The sequence below is a fragment of the Phaseolus vulgaris genome, chromosome 5 (genome assembly GCF_051622355.1).
Source record: "Phaseolus vulgaris cultivar YP4 chromosome 5, ASM5162235v1, whole genome shotgun sequence".
NCBI classification, from domain to species: Eukaryota; Viridiplantae; Streptophyta; class Magnoliopsida; order Fabales; family Fabaceae; genus Phaseolus; species Phaseolus vulgaris.
This window is the reverse complement of record NC_143502.1, coordinates 7,488,348-7,509,512: the sequence shown is the minus strand read 5'-3', so window position 1 is coordinate 7,509,512 and position 21,165 is coordinate 7,488,348. Positions and strand designations below refer to the sequence as shown.

Below are 21,165 nucleotides of genomic sequence, written 5' to 3'. Positions count from 1 at the left end.
TTCCAAAATCACTAATATCTAAGGTAGAAAAATTAATTCCAAAATGGGATGTGTTCCATAATCCAAAGTTTTTTGGAATACCCTTTTTGGAACACAATTTTTTACTTCCAAAAAGGTAAATATAGAATGCAAAAAATATGTTACGCACTACCCTTTTCAGAATACAATATACATGCACTCCCCCAAAAGGCTTCTAGAATTGGTTTTCTACAAAGATTTTGAAAGTCATAAAAAACAACATCTTACCTTTTCTGACGAACAACGGAAAGCGACTCCAAAACTTCCCACTAAACCTTCTATGAAAAATAATGCACTCCAAAAACTTGATTTTTTATTTATTTATTTTTAATATTGGCTTGTACAACCTCATAATTGAAACAAGATTCGAGCTTGTATGTATAAATTGTTTTATAAATGATAAAAATTGATTTGTACAATCTAATAGACAACTCTAGATTCAATTTCAACTATTGGGTGGTGCAAGAAGGAGTAGTGGAGGTGAGGGAGAATTTGTCAAATATTTTTCGAAATTGTCTTCTTAAAAAAATGGTTGATTCTCCCTGCACCACGTCAATTTAGACCTGTACCCAACTCATTGACGTGAAATATTCGTTTTGTCCTTAATGATTTAAAATTTTTGTCTTCCGGATATTCATATCCATAAGTCAAATCACAAAGTTCAGGATATACAAATCCATAACTAATATGTCACTTATGGATTTCACCATCCGAAAGCTTACCTGGACAACATAAATGACCTTCTGGGTGTCAAGATCCGTAAACAAACATAAATAAGTTCCGAATTTCAATCCTCAACACCATTTACAGCACACCATTATGTATATAAAAATCCAGAACTCATAACTCACTTCCATATATGACCATTGATGAACATATATTTATTCGCACTCAATAGCCTTAATCATAGATTATTGGACTATAATAATAAATAAATCCATTGTTTTAATTAATATTCTTATAATTGGGTTTATTTGGGCCTTATATATTATTATTGTTTATTTGGTGTTTTTAGGGTAAATGATCTGAAGCATCTACCTTTGTGAATGAGCCAAATATGCAAAAGTCCAAGTTGTTTCTTTGAATCAAAACAGAAAACAAATTCTAAGGAGAAGAAAGAGAAAAAGCTACAAGATCCCAGAAACAGAATTAGAAGCAAATCTTCTGCAAAATAAAAAGAATTATGGAAAGTGGAGATTGCTTACAAAATCTAAACTGCAATATTTTCCCAAGATCCTTGGAGCAGAAAAGCCTATAAAAGGACACAAGCATCAAGAGAAGGGGGAGAGCTTCATAGGGTTTTCTTAGTTTCTTTTCTTATTTGTAATTCTTTTGCCTCCGCATGGAAAGCTAAACCTTTTGGTTGATTCCTTTGTGATTCTCCATTGAGTTCTGAGGTTTTGATCAATAAAAGTTTCTATTTTTTATTCTCTATAGCAGTTGTTTTTATTGTCTAATCTCCTGGAAAACTATTTTTTGTGAGAGGTTGTACTTGAACGCATGATTGAGAGTCTTCCTTATCTTAAAATTTGGTTTCTTAGTTAGTTCGTATTGTTCTAATTAATTTCTTGGGCGCATGATTCAAGAGAGAGGAGATAAGCATTCCCATGGAGTATACGCATGGAACAAAGTGGGTATTGATTAAACCGGTAGACACATGCTTTACTGGTGAGCTTCAGTTGAATTAGGTTTGGCGTATGTTCAATCTAATTTAGCTCTGTTGAGGATTGAGAAAGAAATAATCTTTAGAAAGCCTGTGAAGAATTCATTGGTGGAAGAACTTGGGAGTCAATTTGCATTTTTTACTGATTCAAATCATCATTTATATTTTCCTGCTTAACGATCGCAACCCCTGTTACTTTACCATTATTGCTAATCTTCATTGTTTGCAGATAGGTTTTGAATTCGATTAACTGAAATTACTATTGGATTCGTTGGGAGACGACTTGGGGTCATCTGACCACAACTATACTATCATCTCTCTAGTGTTAGACAAGTCTACGCTAGAATCATATTAATTTGACAACAAAACGACAGCTCCAAAAACTTAAATAAAATACAAAAATGACTTTCCAGATTTGAAATCCGGAATGTATAAAAATGACTTCCAGATTTGTGCATCCATAAGCAAAAATGAAACCAAGAGCAATGTTGGATTTTAAATTTTGTGAGTGCATGTCATGAATGATATGGTGCAGGAAGAAATTGCCTAAAAAATTCAGTAAAGTGGGTCTGACAGCCGAAATGAAGCCCGTCCGTTTACGGGCTAGGCCCATTAACGTCACCGGCTTAATTTTTCATTACAATTAACATTCTCGGTGTTTCCTCCGAAACCCTTGTCTGTTTTTCTCCCTCTCTTCTTTGTGGATATACTTTAATGGTATCTAAAATCTCAGAATCACGTTCTGAGAATCACGTTTCACAATTCACAACACTACCACCATTACCAGTGGCAGCAGTGTTCTCTCCTACCTTCTAATTAGTGTACTCTTTCGCTCTAGAAAATTTTTCAAATCTTCTTCTTCAATTGCTTCTTAGGGTTTCACGCTTTTGCATTTTTGCTCGTGTAGGTTTTTCTAGGGTTTTGGAAATGGCGCACCTAGGTGGAGGTGCGGAAGCGCACGCTCGGTTCAAGCAGTACGAGTACCGAGCTAACTCGAGCCTGGTTCTCACCACCGACTCTAGGCCGCGTGACACGCACGAGCCCACCGGCGAGCCCGAGTCTCTCTGGGGCAAGATTGACCCCAAGAGCTTCGGCGACCGCGCCTACCGCGGCCGCCCGGTGGAGCTCGACGAGAAGCTTGAGAAGGCGAAGAACAAGAAGAAGAAGAAGGAGCGTGACGCCGCCGCCGATGCCGCCGTCTCCGTCCCCTCGAAGCGGCGCCGTGTTCAGCATGACAGTGTTCTGTCCTCCTCCGACGATGGTGTGTACCAGCCGAAGACGAAGGAGACGCGCGCAGCCTATGAGGCCATGCTCAGTGTCATCCAGCACCAGCTCGGCGGCCAGCCCCTCAGCATTGTCAGTGCTGCTGCAGATGAGATCCTTGCTGTGCTTAAAAACGATGTTCTTAAGAACACTGACAAGAAGAAGGATATCGAGAAGCTTTTGAATCCCATAGCTAACCATGTTTTTGACCAGCTTGTTTCGATTGGGAAGTTGATTACTGATTTCCAGGAGGCTGCTGATGTTCCGAATGGGAATTCGGCTATGGATGGTGAGGAGGGCCTTGATGATGATGTTGGTGTTGCTGTTGAGTTTGAGGAGAATGAGGATGATGATGAGGAGAGTGATTTGGATATTGTGCAGGATGAGGAGGAAGAGGAGGAGGATGGGGTGGAGCAGAATGGTTCTGGCGCTATGCAAATGGGTGGTGGGATTGATGATGAGGATATGGAAGATGGTAATGAAGGGATGAGTTTGAATGTGCAGGATATTGATGCGTATTGGCTTCAGAGGAAAATCTCTCTGGCTTTTGAGCAGCAGATTGATCCGCAGCAGTGCCAGAAGCTCGCGGAGGAGGTGCTCAAGATTCTGGCTGAGGGGGATGATAGGGAGGTGGAGAGCAAACTTTTGTTTCACCTCGAGTTTGATAAGTTCAGTCTCATTAAGTTTTTGCTAAGGAATAGGTTAAAGATTGTGTGGTGTACACGGTTGGCAAGGGCACAGGACCAGGAGGAGAGGGAGAGGATTGAGGAGGAGATGAAGGGAACTGAGTTGCAGCCGATTTTGGAGCAATTGCACGCTACGAGGGCATCTGCGAAGGAGAGGCAGAAGAACTTGGAGAAGAGTATAAGGGAGGAGGCTAGGAGGTTGAAGGATGACACTGGTGGAGATGGGGATAAAGAGAGGGAGAGGGGCAGAAGGGGACCTGCTGATAGAGATGGGGAGAGTGGATGGTTGAAGGGTCAGCGGCAGATGCTTGATCTTGAAAACATTGCTTTTGCTCAAGGTGGTTTTTTCATGGCTAAGAAGAAGTGTGACCTGCCTGATGGATCTTACAGGCATCTTAGTAAGGGATATGAAGAGATACACGTGCCTGCTTTGAAAGCTAAAGCGCTTGATCCAAATGAGAAGCTTGTGAAAATATCATCTATGCCTGATTGGGCACAACCGGCTTTTAAAGGAATGTCACAGTTGAATAGGGTGCAAAGCAAGGTATATGACACTGCACTTTTCAAACCTGATAATCTTCTGCTATGTGCCCCAACTGGGGCTGGAAAAACTAATGTAGCAGTTCTCACTATACTTCAACAAATTGCACGGCATAGGAATCCTGAGGATGGCTCGATTGACCATAGTGCTTATAAAATTGTTTATGTTGCACCTATGAAAGCTCTTGTGGCTGAGGTAGTTGGGAATTTGTCCAATAGATTGCAGGAATATGATGTTAAAGTCAGGGAGCTCAGTGGAGACCAGTCACTAACCCGGCAACAGATAGAAGAGACTCAGATTATAGTGACAACCCCTGAGAAGTGGGATATTATCACCCGAAAGTCGGGAGACCGAACTTATACACAGCTTGTAAAGCTTCTGATCATTGATGAGATTCATCTACTTCATGATAACAGAGGACCTGTTCTTGAAAGTATAGTTGCTAGAACAGTAAGGCAAATTGAAACCACAAAGGACTATATTCGTTTGGTGGGACTGTCTGCTACACTTCCTAATTATGAAGATGTTGCACTGTTTTTGCGTGTTGATCTGAAGAAGGGTTTGTTTTATTTTGATAATAGTTACAGACCTGTTCCACTTTCTCAACAGTATGTTGGAATCACAGTGAAGAAGCCACTTCAGAGGTTCCAGTTGATGAATGATATCTGTTATGAGAAAGTTATGGCTGTGGCTGGGAAACATCAGGTTCTTATATTTGTACACTCTAGGAAAGAAACTGCCAAAACTGCTAGAGCCATCAGAGATGCTGCACTGGGAAAGGACACTCTTGGTAGGTTCCTTAAAGAAGATAGTGCAAGCCGTGAGATTCTTCAAACTCATACTGATCTTGTGAAAAGCAATGATCTTAAAGATCTTCTGCCATATGGTTTTGCAATTCATCATGCCGGTATGACCAGGACGGATCGTCAGCTTGTTGAAGATCTTTTTGCTGACGGACATGTTCAAGTGTTGGTATCAACTGCGACCCTTGCGTGGGGTGTGAATCTACCAGCCCATACAGTGATTATTAAAGGGACACAGATTTATAATCCTGAAAAGGGGGCCTGGACTGAATTAAGTCCTCTTGATGTGATGCAGATGCTGGGTCGTGCGGGAAGGCCGCAGTATGATTCATATGGTGAGGGAATAATTGTTACTGGTCATAGTGAGTTGCAGTATTACCTCTCTCTTATGAACCAACAACTTCCTATTGAAAGTCAGTTTGTGTCCAAGCTGGCTGATCAGCTGAATGCAGAGATTGTTCTTGGTACTGTACAAAATGCTAGGGAAGCTTGTAATTGGATTGGATATACTTACTTGTATGTCCGTATGCTGAGGAATCCTTCATTATATGGGATAGCCCCCGACGTCCTAACAAGGGATATAACATTGGAAGAGAGGAGGGCTGATTTGGTACGCATCTCCTACACTCTTCTAATTGCTCACTATATAGTATAATTATCTGAGCTAAGGTTGATGTGATTGTATTTATTTGCTTTATGTATTAGGTTTATTTCTTTTCTGTTTCTTTTTTAGCGATCTTTATCTGTTGTGCTTCAGTTATGTTTGTGCTTATTATTGTCATTCTTATTGTAGAGTTGCATGATGAGGGAACCATATGGACATTGATTGTGAAAAATCCTCATTCTAGTTAGCAATAGGTTCCTTGGCCTCGTAGTAAGTAGTTTAGTTTTTTCTTCTTCAAGTATTTTCTGAATGAATTTCAAATGATATTGGTAGGAACCAAATATTGAAATGAGAAAGAAAAAAAATTGGTTTTATCGAATAGGATTAAAAGAACAATGAATAGGAGATTGAACTCTCCCCGAGTTTTCCCTTCATACAGAGCCCATGCTCAATTTACAACGACAGCAAATATTAGCCTCTCCTATTCTTCTTCCTGTTACAACGAACTAACTCATTAATCTAGCTATCTTAACTAAGTCCTTCTCTTTATATCCTAACAGATATTCCTTGTTGAAGTTTTATGTTGCATATTTCCTGTTCATAATGTCTTTTTTTATTTATTTTGGTGGATATTGACTGATCTCTTATTGAAATCTTGCAGATCCATACTGCTGCATCCATCTTGGATAGAAATAATTTGGTGAAGTATGATAGGAAGAGTGGATATTTTCAGGTCACTGACTTGGGCCGTATTGCTAGCTACTACTACATAACACATGGAACCATATCCACATATAATGAGCATTTGAAGCCTACGATGGGGGACATAGAGCTTTGCCGTTTGTTCTCATTGAGTGAAGAATTTAAGTATGTAACAGTAAGGCAGGATGAGAAGATGGAGCTAGCAAAACTTTTGGACCGTGTACCCATTCCCATCAAGGAAAGTCTTGAAGAGCCAAGTGCCAAGATCAATGTTTTACTGCAAGCATACATTTCACAATTAAAGCTTGAAGGACTCTCACTGACATCTGATATGGTCTTTATAACTCAGGTTAGACTTCTTTCATTCCCTTTGTTGATTGATTAAATTTGGAAATGTAAGTCTTTTTTGTCTCGTTGCTGATTCTTGTATCCCTCCTTTCCTTTTCAGAGCGCTGGACGCCTTTTACGGGCTCTCTTTGAGATTGTTTTGAAACGTGGCTGGGCGCAATTGGCTGAGAAGGCTTTGAACTTGTGCAAAATGGTGACCAAGAGGATGTGGAGTGTCCAAACTCCTCTTCGTCAATTCAATGGAATTTCAAGTGATTTATTAACGAAGTTGGAGAAGAAAGATCTGGCTTGGGAAAGGTATTACGATTTATCATCACAAGAGATAGGTGAACTCATTCGTGCACCGAAGATGGGAAGGACACTTCATAGATTTATCCATCAGTTTCCTAAACTGAACCTTGCTGCTCATGTGCAGCCAATTACTAGGACAGTTTTGAGAGTCGAGCTGACAATAACTCCTGATTTTGCATGGGATGACAGAATTCATGGATATGTTGAGCCATTCTGGGTGATTGTGGAGGATAACGATGGAGAATACATTCTTCACCATGAATTTTTTATGCTGAAAAAACAGTATATTGATGAGGACCACACACTGAATTTCACAGTGCCAATTTATGAGCCTCTTCCCCCTCAATACTTTATCCATGTGGTTTCAGATAAATGGCTTGGGTCCCAAACTGTTTTACCCGTTTCTTTCAGACATCTGATCTTACCTGAAAAGTATCCTCCACCAACTGAACTATTGGATCTGCAACCACTTCCTGTGACTGCACTGCGAAATCCATCATATGAAGCTCTATATCAGGATTTTAAACATTTTAATCCTGTTCAGACACAAGTCTTCACAGTTCTATATAATTCTGATGACAACGTCCTAGTTGCTGCTCCAACTGGGAGTGGTAAGACAATATGTGCAGAATTTGCTATTTTGAGGAATCATCAGAAAGTTCCTGATAGTGTCATGCGTGTTGTTTATGTTGCACCCATTGAATCTCTTGCCAAGGAGAGGTATCGTGATTGGGAGAAGAAATTTGGTGGTGGTCTAAAACTGAGGGTGGTTGAGTTGACTGGAGAAACTGCAACTGACTTGAAACTGCTTGAGAAAGGTCAGATTATTATTAGTACTCCTGAGAAATGGGATGCATTGTCCCGCCGCTGGAAACAGAGGAAACAGGTTCAACTAGTTAGTCTTTTCATCATTGATGAGCTCCACTTGATTGGAGGTCAAGGAGGTCCCATTTTAGAGGTTGTTGTTTCCAGAATGCGATATATTGCTAGTCAGGTTGAAAACAAGATTCGCATTGTGGCTTTATCTACCTCACTTGCAAACGCAAAAGATCTCGGAGAATGGATTGGAGCTACCTCCCATGGTCTTTTCAATTTTCCCCCTGGTGTTCGTCCGGTGCCTTTAGAAATTCACATTCAAGGTGTAGATATTGCTAATTTTGAGGCAAGGATGCAGGCAATGACCAAGCCAACTTACACTGCTATTGTTCAACATGCAAAGAATAGGAAACCTGCTCTTATATTTGTACCTACAAGGAAGCATGTTCGGTTGACAGCTGTGGATCTGATTACATACTCAGGTGCAGACAGCGGAGAGAAGCCATTTTTGTTGCGGCCCCCAGAAGAGCTTGAACCTTTCCTTGAAAAGATTAGAGATGAAATGTTGAAAGTTACTTTGCGTGAGGGAGTGGGATATCTGCATGAGGGCTTGAACAGTCTTGATCATGACATTGTGACGCAGCTATTTGATGCAGGCTGGATTCAAGTTTGTGTTTTAAATAGTTCCATGTGTTGGGGAGTGACATTGTCAGCTCATTTGGTAGTTGTTATGGGCACACAGTACTACGATGGGCGGGAGAATGCACAGACAGATTACCCTGTTACTGATCTCCTGCAGATGATGGGTCATGCCAGCCGTCCTTTGGTAGACAATTCTGGTAAATGTGTCATCTTGTGCCATGCTCCTCGTAAGGAGTACTACAAGAAGTTTTTATATGAAGCATTCCCAGTTGAAAGCCATCTTCATCACTTCTTACATGATAACTTGAATGCTGAAATTGTTGCTGGAATTATTGAGAACAAGCAAGATGCTGTAGACTATCTTACATGGACATTCATGTACAGACGGCTCACACAGAATCCCAACTATTACAATTTGCAAGGAGTTAGTCACAGACATCTTTCTGATCACCTCTCAGAGATGGTGGAAAATACATTGAGTGATTTAGAAGCTAGCAAGTGCATTACTATTGAGGAGGATATGGACCTTTCTCCTCTCAATCTTGGAATGATAGCATCTTATTATTACATCAGTTACACTACAATTGAAAGGTTTTCATCATCTGTGACTTCAAAAACAAAAATGAAGGGTCTGTTGGAGATTTTGTCTTCAGCTTCAGAGTATGCTCAGCTTCCAATACGACCTGGAGAGGAAGAGGTTGTTCGTAAGTTGATTAATCACCAGAGGTTTTCCTTTGAAAACCCGAAGGTTACAGATCCACACGTAAAAGCCAATGCCTTGCTACAGGCCCATTTCTCTAGGCAATTTGTAGGTGGGAACCTTGCATTGGACCAGAAGGAGGTGCTTCTTTCTGCAAATAGACTGCTTCAGGCAATGGTAGATGTGATATCAAGCAATGGTTGGCTGAGTCTGGCTCTTCTTACTATGGAGGTCAGTCAAATGGTGACACAGGGAATGTGGGAACGGGATTCCATGCTTCTACAACTTCCTCATTTCACAAAGGATCTGGCTAAAAAATGCCAGGAGAACCCAGGGAAGAGTATCGAAACTGTGTTTGATTTATTAGAGATGGAGGATGATGAGAGGCATGAATTACTGGGCATGTCAGATTCACAGTTGTTGGATATTGCCCGATTTTGCAACCGGTTCCCTAATATTGATTTGTCATATGAGGTGCTGGACAGTGACAGTGTTCGAGCTGGGGAGGATGTAACTTTACTGGTCACCCTTGAGCGGGATCTTGAGGGAAAGACAGAAATAGGACCCGTTGATGCTCCCAGATATCCAAAAGCCAAGGAGGAAGGATGGTGGCTTGTTGTTGGTGATACCAAAACCAATCTGTTGCTTGCCATTAAACGGGTTTCCCTGCATAGGAAGCTAAAAGCCAAACTGGAGTTTGCTGCTCCTGCTGATACTGGAAGGAAATCCTATGCACTTTATTTCATGTGCGATTCATACCTGGGTTGTGATCAGGAGTATGGTTTCACTGTTGATGTTAAGGAAGCTGATGGTGGTGATGAAGATAGCGGCAGGGAATGAAAAGGTAGCCTTTCTGGACCCCTCAAACATGATTGCTACAGACAGTAATTAGCTTATTTTATTTAATATGCATGTCAAAAAGCTCTAATAGGATATCAAGAAAGATTGTTTGATCACGAAAGAATCTTCTGTCAGTAAATTTGATACATTTGCATTCGTAATTAGCCCACATCATTGAACCTTGGGCAACGAATATGTATGAATCTGTTCAGTTTTGATAGAATATTATCTCGTACTCGGTGGCAACGAAACTCTAGAGTTCCCTTGATGTTCTTTTCTTTAATTACTTTTAGTAGTAATTAGACCCGTGTATATCCACAGGTCGATTTGGTTCGTATAATTTTTCATTATTTTGAGACAATAATAAAATGCAAAGCAAGCTAATATTTCACATAGTTATAGTTGATAATAACATAAATAACTAAGTAAAATAATATTACAGATCGTCAGAGTTTTGTAAACGTTAAATTTACAGACGTTATTATATAGAATTAAAAACAAAATATAGTTTCATTCATAATGTCTTTTCGAAGTGGTTTGTTTGTCAGTGATGGGAAGATGAAGTTGAATCCTAAAAATTAATTGTAGTTATTGGTTTTACAAGTATATTTGGATAATGTACAGTACGTAATAGTACTAACTCTGGACTCAATTTTAAAGCTTAAATTAGCTACTTTTACATAGATTAAGAATTGTAATTAAGTTTATTTGATGTTCTTGTTTCTTACAGTAAAGAGATTTTTTCTAAATTACCTTCAAAATTATATTTGGGGTTTAAATGTTTAAAGATAAAAATATTTTTGAAATAGTTATCAAATTAAAACTAAATATGATTTTTTTTCTATATTTGTCTTGAAAGAGTATAATGTAAATATGTAAATGTAAACCCTCGTCCTTGAAGGGATCAACTGTTTTTTCTTGAACTGTTTTTGGGATAGGATCACTCTGCATTATACAACGAAAATTTAGTTTGCCTGCCAGATTGTGTTTTTGATATCTCTGTCAGAATTCTTGTTATTTAACTCACTACACTTCGTTTTGAACAAACTAAATTTGTATACCATGGCTGAATATCGTGCCTTATGATTTACTTGTTGATTAGTAGTAATTGCATGCTTACAATTGTCCATCGTGGCAGGCAAAGGAATTATTTGCAGCAGTAGGAAGTGAAGCAACATTAGGAAGTAACACTAGCTTGCTTTTTGAAACACCGTAGCTGGCGGCTCCATAGTTGCAGCATCATTGATACACCCTTGTAAGATTTTGCACTAATTATGTCATAGACGAAAGCGCAGAGATATTGGAGAACTAATTCTATCTTAATGCATGTTGTACGGCAGCTTGTATAAATGTTTTTTTTGGCTGTTTTCCAAGTTCATTATTCCCATCATATAAATTTGATTTTGAACTCTAGGGTTGTCTTTAGTTCTCACTCACTCTTCTCAACCATTTGATTTTTGTGTTCAATAATCTGTATTAACACAACCAAGCTCGTTCTCCCTACCTCTTATTGAAGATTTTTTTTTGAGATCTTTACTGGTAACTTCCTTGTTGGAGTGAGACAATTACTTTAATTTAACCATAAAATCAATATTTCTGAGGCATTGCACTGTAATAATTACTTTATATGTATAATAGTAACTATATTAATAATAATTCTCATTTTATTCTACACCTGTAGATTAATTTAACATGTAAGAAGTCCTTTTATTTCTAATTCCTCGTGATCTTTTTGCAAAAGTTATAATTGTAATATCTGATGATTGGTTTTAAATTCAAACGCAGGGTTTTCCTTTCATTTCACCCAATTTCAAAGCAATGCAAAGGCCAAGATTGCAAAACGCATTAACATCAGTGTTGGACTACAAATTAATTACAATATTATTACGCCATAGAACATTCCTTTCATCGTCATTGTCATTATAAAAAACCAAAACTAAGTGAACGTGATTTTCCCCAATGTAAAATTTAACACCCTTGAAACAAATGCACTAAAACGATATGGTGCCAAAATAGAAACATTAATAATTCTAAACTGATTGTTTGTAATGAAAATAGAAGCATAACAGGACGATAAATGTTAGACGTTTTTTTCCTTGTAAAACTACAAAAAAAAAACATTTAGTACTTTCCTTTGTACAGAAAGTACTATCACAAACCAAGTCACACATTTCATTGAAAATATCTTTCTTAATATCCCTTCTTATTTAAAAGGTCTCTTAATTTTTATCAAATTTCATTTGCAAGGAAAAAAAAAAGAGACAAACACATCCAACGAAGACGCATGCATGATTATAGTAACAAAAATAATTTTCACATCCAGGCATTTATAGAAGAGAAGAAACATCACATATCCACAAAGTAGTTGATGAAGAACTCTTCAATTTTAGATAGGTACATGAACTAAGTTGTAACATAAACATGGATCTGCAAAGTCTATTGTGCCAAAGCACTTGTGTTGTAGACAAGAAGTGCCCCACCAGCTAGCAGACCAAGTAGAGTCACAGCCCAGATAGCCAAGCCAGTCGTACCTGCATTATGAAAACATAAACAACATATCTTTTACTTTCAATTCTTATTATCATAAACTATTCATCACAAGAATACTAAACTACTTCTCTAATGATGTTGAAACACAAATGAATAAGAAAAGCACAAGGGTTCTCTAAACTCAACAACTCAAAGAGTAGGGCTACTAATTTTCATAAATCATAACTTATATAATATATAATATATGTGTGTGTGTAATTTCTCCTTTCAAACAGGTTTTTCCTATTGAGAAAGTTTGGACATATATTGTTTAAGGATATGGAATCCAATTCCAATTTTAAACAACAGATTTTACTTTAAAGGAATATATTCCAATGAAAAATAAGTGAAAATAATTTGATATGTAGATTAAAACTGTTTTGCTTTCTCTTTCATGCTAATTTTTCTTGAATGACATTAAGTTACCAAAAAGTTTCTTACCTCCAGCATAGACATCACCGGTTGGAGACCAGTCCTTGGTGTCATAGATAGGACTGCATAATAAGAAATTTAATTACACAGATGAATGAAAATAATTTATATTTTCAATATCCTAAACTTTAAATAATATAGATCTTATTATTACCTGTATCCATCAACATTAGCACCGTATTTGTCAACATATTGGTACACACCCTTTCCCTGAATTCATGTTTCAAAGTTAGAAGAATAATACTACCAACAATCTCAAAAGAATGAATCAACTTCAGATTCCTTAATCAGAGTGAGAGACTCTAACTCCAAAGTTATGTAATAAAATAACAATTTCAAAAACTTAAACAGAAGTAAACACTTTCAGTTATTGATTGAAAAACTCAATAGCCAATATCAACAAATCATGAGTATGTTGAAGAAGTGTCAGTGGTTTTTCCTATCAAGCACATAGCATACACAACAAATCATGATATAGTTGAGTATCAGTTCATCTTCTTCTCAAAACAACTGAGATTGATTATTCTGTGTGTACTTTAGTCACAACAATTCATGCTAACTATGTTCTAAGATGCAATCCAAGAAGGCCAATTAAAAACAACCATGAAGGTACAAACCTTTCCTTTCCTGCCAGATGCATCAACTCCATCCCTCAAGTTCATGCCACCACTGATTCCTGCAAAACATTCACACAAAAATCAGCAAGATTGACAAAAGGGTGTTTGCAATGTTTCAGAAAGTGCATGTATGCAATCCAACCATAAGGTGTGTCAGTCTTGATCTTCTTGCCACCACTGGCCACAACTCTGAATGAAGAGGAGTTTCTTGAGAGGGAGGGAAGCCCTCTCACTGAGGACTTCTCAACAGTGAAAGGGGCAGGTTTAAGGGCCACAGATGCCATCACTGAGGAGGCCATTTTCAGCTGAGACTAATTGTTGCTGCTTCTGCAAATGCTTCTTCTTTGGTATGGAAAACAAAACAAGTGCCACTCATAATAATAACAACAATAGTGGCCAAGGATTTGTGATTGGTTTTCTGACACGTGGCGTGGCATTTGTGGCAGACAGAGGGATATGATAATGTAAACATTATCTGAACCAGATCAATTTTTCACCTGCAAACAAAAATCTTCAAATTCATCTTCATGAAAGCAAAGTGGATATTCCCTCAGGAAAAAAACACATTTTTTCTGGTGGAAGAAAAAGGAGAGATTTTACAACATTTGTGTGTGTTTTAAGGTGGAAATTACTGCAGAATTGCACTTAAAAATGTTCATTCAACAACAACAAAAAAGTTATAATGGTTTCACTTTGCCCTAGCTTCCGTTAACACAACATTTATTTAGTGGAAAATTACAATAATTTAATATAAATTAAATTATCGAGGATTAGTCAAATTATTTGGAAAATAAATTTACGAAAATTACTTTTCATCTTCTTTTATTATTTTCTCTTGATTTAACTCATAAAAGTAAAGAATCAAATTTGTTTAACATCCCAAATAATAAAAATAACTTCTCTACCATTTTTTTAAAATAACATATTATATTATAATAAGATAATAATTTATTTAAGTGTCAAATAAATGTAATCGAAATTTAGAATTTAGAATTTAATGAGTGTCAAATATCATTGCTCAAAATTAAAGTACTTACTGGACAATTACATTAAGAAAAGCAAAAAATAAATAATTAATATACTTGATAATTAATAATATTTTTAAAATAATAATTACTGGATGAACTATATTAAAAATAACTTAAAAGAATTTATTTCATTATTTTTTAATTTTATAAAAAATTATTAAAAATATTAAAAAATAAACTTTAAATCTAATTTAACATTATAAAACTAATTTATAAGATAAAGTTTACATATATTTATATATTGTGGAATATCTTTTATTTTTATCGAAGTAAGATCTCTACAACAAGAAACAGACAAATAACTATTAATTAGAAGAGTAATTTGTCTAAATCCCCGTTTGTTTCTTCAAAACATTTATACTTTTCGTATCCAAGTTTACTTATCAGTAAGTGGATTCATTGATTAGACAATCATTACCTAAAAGGGCTTCTCACAATGCTTTCTTAAATGTGTTTTATTCAACTAAAAAGATATAACATGCTCACTAACTCACAAATACAGTGCACATCACAGATGCTTTACCTTATTATGCTTAGTAATACAGTGATGTCTTAAAACAAATTTTGAACATGAATTCTCCCAGAAAAAACCCAAAGAAGGACTTAAGATAACAAGGGCTCCAACTATAAAGAGCTGACATTATCTCTAAGCTTTAATGCAGCTGCCAAACCACTATCTATGGCACCTTCAACATTAGGACTGACACAGAAGTCTCCACAGATGGCTAGTTTCTTGCTTCTATCCCAAAGACATTTTTCCTCTGGGGCAACACTAGCAGCTGGAAATGCACTCCCCCTGTAAAAACAATCAACTTTGCAACATAAAAACAAAACCTTTCTCATCATAAGCATTGAATGGAAATATTGCATGCAGCAGTATTGTTAATATTGAAATTCTCTTGAGTTTCTAATGTTAAAGCAGATAAAAAAAGGATAACTAAAATATAATGATGTTGTTTTGAACATCATTAAAGTGTATGTGAGTTGTTGTAAACTCCTTCGTACTACATGTGTTTAAATCCTATCAATAAAAAATAAATCAGTACATGGTCTCTGACAAGCTAGCATTTATCCATTAATTTAACACTAGTTAGTTATTTCCTACTTATCATCATGCAAAGGATATTTGATAGATCAAAACTTTGTTAAGAGAAAGGTTTTCCACGATAAAGTTCATACAAAATTATCCACCAGAGGTAAAGGCAACCGAGTTTCTGAGATGTGAAAAAATTAATGGATAAGAAGCGCGAATGTTACCTATTAAGAAGTGGACTTTATAAGGTGAAATTTGAACCCATTTATATACTATAAAATATCCTTATCTCTAGTCGATATGAGATCTCCAACACTGCTCTATAGTAATGCTCTAATAACTCAAGATAGTTCTTTCAAGGCACTAACAACTAAGTGTAATTCTAGATGTATTACACATGTCCATGGCATGAGAAATTGCTGTCAACTTAGAGCTTCTATCTATGTACATTAACTCTTAGTTACTTACCATCTATGAGCTTTCTTGAGAAATGGTTGAGATATGATAAGCCCTGTGCTTTGAAATTCTTGCAAAAGCTGTTCAGCCACTTTGTTGAGTGTAATGTCTGAGGGCTTCTTGAGTCCAGTTTGAGCAATTATATTCTCTGCATATTCTGGTGTAGAATGAAGAACCCATCTTTCACTGCAGAGATACCAGTTACCACCCCATTAACAATGGAAAATTAGTTACAAAGTATATTTATAACGCTAATGCAACATACCTTGCAGTAGAACGACTAGGCTTGCTGCTATCACAATAAGCCCGGCTTAAAACTCTAGAATTTTCAAAAGAAAAGGCTTTGACAGGAATCTGAATCATAAATGAATTTTGTAGACTAAGATCCTCAATTATGTCAGAAAAATTGTACTGAATGGAAGATTAGAAAACTCAGCAAAGCCTTAATTCAACTACATTGTACCCCCACCTTAAAGTTTTTTTTTCATGATAGCTAGTCTGTTTATATACTTTTGAATCTGTTGGTTATAAAAATTAACACATTAACCTTGCCAAACTCATTTTTCAGCTGTTTTATTTAGTAGATATCAAACTACATAAATTTTTCACAAGAAGAAGTCATCAAGTTGCTAAAAACCGAAAAGGAAATCAAGAACCATCTTGCCAAAACCAAGCATGAGTGATGAAACGAATCCAAAACCAAATGAGCCATATCCAATTCATATATTTGTAAGCTTATAGAATTCAATAATAGCTTGGGAGTTGTATATCATACTGTTGATAGAGGCTCTGCAAATGCCAGCATTACAACGAAACATGGCTTAACAGAAAGATTGAGCAGCTTTTCTGACAACTCTGGCACTAAATTTATATCTGCATCACTTGCATGAGTGTAAAATAATCAATACATAATCCATACTTTAGCAGGTCACAAGAAACACATTGTGTGGGTATTGCAATCTGGCAAGAAATTGTTAATCCTTCTTAGCCTTCAAGATTATTGCAAAAATGACAAAATGTAAGAAAAACTTATCAAAAGCATTTGCATTCATGCTCTCTAGCATAACACTAAAACAATTCATCATCAAACATAAAAAGGATCAAATGAATGAGGAATAACATAACATGGAAAAATAAACAGAGCCAGGAAAAGAAAACCATCATACTCATACCAAGTAGTGGCAGCCGTCCTGTTACTTCTGTAATCCGTGGAGAAAATATGTTCTTGTCTGATGCAACAAGACCCTTAAACTGACCCAGATTTTGCCCATCCACTCCTGTCAATGACCACTCTTTCTCATCATGCAACCATTGAATTCTTCCAATACCCACACCAAACTTGCTTTCCACACCTAACCATGAGAAAGGTAATGAATAAGCTTTCTACTGCCTTCATGGTCAACTATGAACAACAATACTAAATAATAAAAAGAAAGTTGATACCATTCTCACTTCCCAATGATTTGCATATAGAATTCATGCCTGGAACACCTACATATCTCTTGCTTGATCCTTCCTAATAAATATTCCAGTCAGAGAAACCACTATTCAAGTAAAACTGATCTCAGATACACAAGGTTTTGTACAAGTCATCTACATAATTTGGATTAGTACATAACATTTTGAATGGAAGTAAAATGTCATGATTTTTCCAGAAAATAAGTTTTCTAACGTCTAAATTCTAAGGTCATTCTAAGATATATATTTTCATATATCAACGCCTTGCCTTTGCCAAAGGTCTACATTTGTCATGAGAACATGAAACCCAACTTTTGCATGTGGATAGTAAACATAATTCTTTTTCAATGGAGATACTAGATCCAATTTGGATAAACTTCTAAACAAACACTCGTAAAAAAACAAAAATATAATGAAATCAAAGATGTAACATGAACTTAAGTCCTTAAACAACATAGAGAAAGAGACACTATATGCTAAAAATACAAATATTTTGATTATATGCTAAAAACACAGTAAGCCTAGTGTTTGGAATACATGAAGCAGCTGCGTTTGACAAATGCTAATCAAATCACAAATGCAAATGCTTCTTCTTCTGACAGACGATAGAACCAAGTTCCACTTCGTCTGATAAGTTAAATGAAGATCATTCAGATGATAAGTACAAATCAAGACTTCAAGATGACAAGCATGAAGAATATACCAAAGCTTAAGTTTGAAGAAACAAAGAATGTCTTTTACTCCCAGGTAGATCGGGCCTAGCAACTTTCAAAAATGCCTTGGGATATGGCTAAAGCTAAAATGACCACCAACTTCTTTGACAAAGCTAGTTTCAACTTTTACTCAACTGTCTATCATGTACAATGTGCACTTTTAACCAATGTTCAGTGTAAAAGGATCAATTTCCGAGGAAGATAAGTACTACTGCCAACTATCATAGAGGTTGCATAAAGAAGAGAAGAGGATTTAATGCTCCATGCCATGCATTTAATGCTTCTCAACATGATAGCTCATAAGATGATGACGGATGAGTAACTTTTCCTTTTCTTCAATCTTTTACATTGCAGGTTATTCTGCTGTCGAACTAGTTATTTTGTTGTCTAACTAACTAAGGAAGGAAAAATTAAAACCAGTTTTCACAAAGAATTCTCAAATTTTCGATTTTTACATTTATCGTCTAACGGCATCTAAACAAACGAGATCAACGAAAAACTGGGAAATTTTAAAAATGCAATTCAACCCTCTCTTCTTCTTGTGTCTTATTTCTTGTTTTTCACACATGACACTACTTATACTGCATAAAACAATTTGAGCATATGAATTATAATTGTCAACCTGCTCAATGTTGTTAAATTCACGGGTGTGAAAATCAAAGAAGCCAAACTTTTCTTTCCATTCAGCTACAAGACCCCTTGATTCCCACTCTTCAACCAGGCGTAAGACTTCAGACTTGCCAACAGAGAAAAATGGGGCACCATGGTCAAAATGCAGCTCCTTCCCATCTTCAGTTTTTTCCCTGATTGCAAGAAATTGACAAATTTTAGGATCCTGTTTCAAATTATCACCAAACTAAAGAAGGAAAATCCAGTATAATTAGTGAGGAAAAATCAATATTAACTGTGCTACACCTTAAACTAAACTATCATTAAATATCAGTGTCACTTCTTTGACTAAGCAATGGCAGTCAGCAAATTATCACAAAAAGTAAAATAAAATAATCCATAAAACATATTAAATAATACAAACTAGAAGACTGAAAATTGAAATAACGATTTCATAGAGAGATCAAGCTACATGCTACCAATCTGAAAAGGTGCAAAACATAAGCCCTAACAAACCTTCCTAATTCCACATATTCAAAGCAAACAAATATGTTAAGAATTGGAAATCGGCTTATAAGGTGAGGTTTTGACTCACTTATATACAATGAAATATCATCATCTCTAGTTGATAGAGATGTGGAATCTCCAACAAAATACAGCAATCAGAAAATTTAAATCTGTTTCCTTTTTCTCCTTTAAAAAATAAATACTTTTTCAAAGAGATAACAGAAAACTATGTAATGTAACTGATAAGATATAAAAAAATCTCCCTGAATGAAATGGGCATCTTGAAAATGCTATTCCAATGGTTTAAACAACAATTCCGCAGAACCCCATTAGAATAAACGGTGGAGGGAACCCTATACATTACCAAAAGTACCTTCTTTGGGACATACGTCCACCAGGGCCTCTGGCTGACTCAAAGAGAGTGACAGAAACCCCATATTTGGCAAGAGTTGAAGCACACACGGCTCCTGAAACTGTCAATATTACATTATTATTATCACAATTATTATTCAAAAAAAATGAGTTGATTTCAAGTGAAGTGGGTGTAGTGCTTACTTCCACTTCCCAACACGGCAACCTTAATGGATGTGCTACTCATCATTTTGTTTCTTTGCTGCTAACAGATTCTGAATATGAAACATAGTAAAGAGAAAAAAGGAAAGGTTTAGGAAGTAATTGGAACTTTTGGCAACAATAGACATAATAGACATAATAGACGTGATAGGTAGGTAGCTCAAACCAGTAAATGCATTAGGAATTTTAGCAAATTATTCTTATATTTTCTTTTTAAAATAAAAAATTTTCATGTATATAAATAGTATATAAGTGGTTGTAGATTTTATTTTATAAACTGATTTGATATTAGGTTTAAAGTTGATTTTCTAAAATAATATCATACTATCTAGTGTTGGACGTATTTATAATAAATTTTATGTATGAATTTCTAAAGTTTAGTGTGAGGCTCACGTTGAATAAAAATAAAACAAAAATTATAATATATATAAGTAAATTACCTTATGAATTACACTTAAAAGTTTTATTTTTTTTTTAATTTTTCAGACAGTTTATAACATGTCTTTTTGTTTTTCAAAAATCTATACAGAAAAGTACTGAAAATGGTTATTCCATGCAGTTTAACTGAATTTACAAGAGTAACACACACCTATATCTACATATTTAACAGTTATTTAGGTTATATTGGAAGAAAGTAAACAAAATAGTTAATTATTAAAAGTTGTAGCTAACTTATTAAATTAAGAGTGTTTGTTCACTGAAATTATTAGTTAAATTAAGGTGAATGATAGAACTATACGATATTTTATAAAAAAAATATTTTTAAGGATATTTCTAATTCTTAATAGAATTAATATTTTATAATATTTTATTTGCAAATAATTATTTTAATTAATTTTAGTTTGTTTAAAATTGTTATATACTTCTTCTTATTTAGTTTTCTTATTAATTCTATACAATATTTTACAATATTTCTATAGAAATTTAAAATAAAATAAAATAAAAATAACGTATTTTTATATAGACATAAGATATAATATAAAAGTAGTTAAATATTAATGATGATAGTAAATTTATTTTTTATTATTGTCGATATCTTATTTGTTAAAAGATTAAAAATAATAATATTTACCTTATGTAAGAAAAAATTTAAAAAAATCATAAAATGATGTCGTATGAGTGGATGAAAAACATAAAATTAAAAAAAAAACTTAATAAATATGTTAAAGAAGAAAATAGAAATAGATATCAAATAAATGGAAGTTATTGTTTAAAAATAAGTTGTTTTAATAACGTTTCAAAAATACTACAAACTACTGAAAATTTTGTTTGCCAAATACTAATAATAAAACT

General features: G+C 35.4%; 3 protein-coding genes across 4 annotated transcripts; 1 reads left to right on the top strand and 2 right to left on the bottom strand.

Annotated features, from left to right (window-relative positions):
* The first annotated feature begins 2,335 nt into the window (after nucleotides 1–2,335).
* EMB1507 (U5 small nuclear ribonucleoprotein helicase) lies at nucleotides 2,336–11,330 on the top strand. The gene is made up of 5 exons (XM_068643332.2): nucleotides 2,336–2,502; nucleotides 2,589–5,584; nucleotides 6,240–6,629; nucleotides 6,729–9,921; nucleotides 11,056–11,330. Exons 2-4 carry the CDS (start codon nucleotides 2,609–2,611, stop codon nucleotides 9,915–9,917), a joined length of 6,555 nt encoding a protein of 2,184 aa, XP_068499433.1. The 5' UTR covers nucleotides 2,336–2,502; nucleotides 2,589–2,608; the 3' UTR covers nucleotides 9,918–9,921; nucleotides 11,056–11,330.
* Nucleotides 11,331–12,189: 859 nt separating this feature from the next.
* Nucleotides 12,190–13,846, bottom strand: PSBR (photosystem II subunit R). The gene is made up of 5 exons (XM_068643333.2): nucleotides 13,638–13,846; nucleotides 13,496–13,554; nucleotides 13,033–13,088; nucleotides 12,888–12,940; nucleotides 12,190–12,448 (listed from the first exon to the last, which is right to left on the bottom strand). Exons 1-5 carry the CDS (start codon nucleotides 13,792–13,794, stop codon nucleotides 12,354–12,356), a joined length of 420 nt encoding a protein of 139 aa, XP_068499434.1. The 5' UTR covers nucleotides 13,795–13,846; the 3' UTR covers nucleotides 12,190–12,353.
* A 1,117-nt stretch (nucleotides 13,847–14,963) lies between these two features.
* LOC137835032 (FAD/NAD(P)-binding oxidoreductase family protein) lies at nucleotides 14,964–20,011 on the bottom strand. Of its 2 annotated transcripts, none has more exons than XM_068643330.2 (9): nucleotides 19,855–20,011; nucleotides 19,664–19,772; nucleotides 18,806–18,986; nucleotides 17,456–17,528; nucleotides 17,185–17,364; nucleotides 16,788–16,885; nucleotides 16,278–16,366; nucleotides 16,025–16,198; nucleotides 14,964–15,319 (listed from the first exon to the last, which is right to left on the bottom strand). In XM_068643330.2, exons 1-9 carry the CDS (start codon nucleotides 19,898–19,900, stop codon nucleotides 15,148–15,150), a joined length of 1,122 nt encoding a protein of 373 aa, XP_068499431.2. In that variant the 5' UTR covers nucleotides 19,901–20,011; the 3' UTR covers nucleotides 14,964–15,147. The 2 variants fall into 2 exon arrangements, with proteins under 2 accessions (XP_068499431.2, XP_068499432.2); XM_068643331.2 differs by having other exon boundaries at nucleotides 19,673–19,772.
* Between the last annotated feature and the right edge of the window lie 1,154 nt (nucleotides 20,012–21,165).

Excerpts from the sequence above, each read along its gene's own strand:
- EMB1507 (XM_068643332.2), top strand. The coding sequence starts at position 2,609 with ATGGCGCACCTAGGTGGAGGTGCGGAAGCGCACGCTCGGTTCAAGCAG. Across the intron at positions 5,585-6,239 it reads AAGAGAGGAGGGCTGATTTG|ATCCATACTGCTGCATCCAT; the intron begins GTACGCATCTCC and ends GAAATCTTGCAG. Across the intron at positions 6,630-6,728 it reads ATATGGTCTTTATAACTCAG|AGCGCTGGACGCCTTTTACG; the intron begins GTTAGACTTCTT and ends TTTCCTTTTCAG.
- PSBR (XM_068643333.2), bottom strand. The coding sequence starts at position 13,794 with ATGGCCTCCTCAGTGATGGCATCTGTGGCCCTTAAACCTGCCCCTTTC. Across the intron at positions 13,089-13,495 it reads CATCTGGCAGGAAAGGAAAG|GGAAAGGGTGTGTACCAATA; the intron begins GTTTGTACCTTC and ends ACATGAATTCAG. Across the intron at positions 12,941-13,032 it reads GCTAATGTTGATGGATACAG|TCCTATCTATGACACCAAGG; the intron begins GTAATAATAAGA and ends CTTATTATGCAG.
- LOC137835032 (XM_068643330.2), bottom strand. The coding sequence starts at position 19,900 with ATGATGAGTAGCACATCCATTAAGGTTGCCGTGTTGGGAAGTGGAA. Across the intron at positions 18,987-19,663 it reads TCCCAAAGAAGGTACTTTTG|GGAAAAAACTGAAGATGGGA; the intron begins GTAATGTATAGG and ends TCTTGCAATCAG. Across the intron at positions 15,320-16,024 it reads CTCAAGAAAGCTCATAGATG|GGGGAGTGCATTTCCAGCTG; the intron begins GTAAGTAACTAA and ends TTGTTTTTACAG.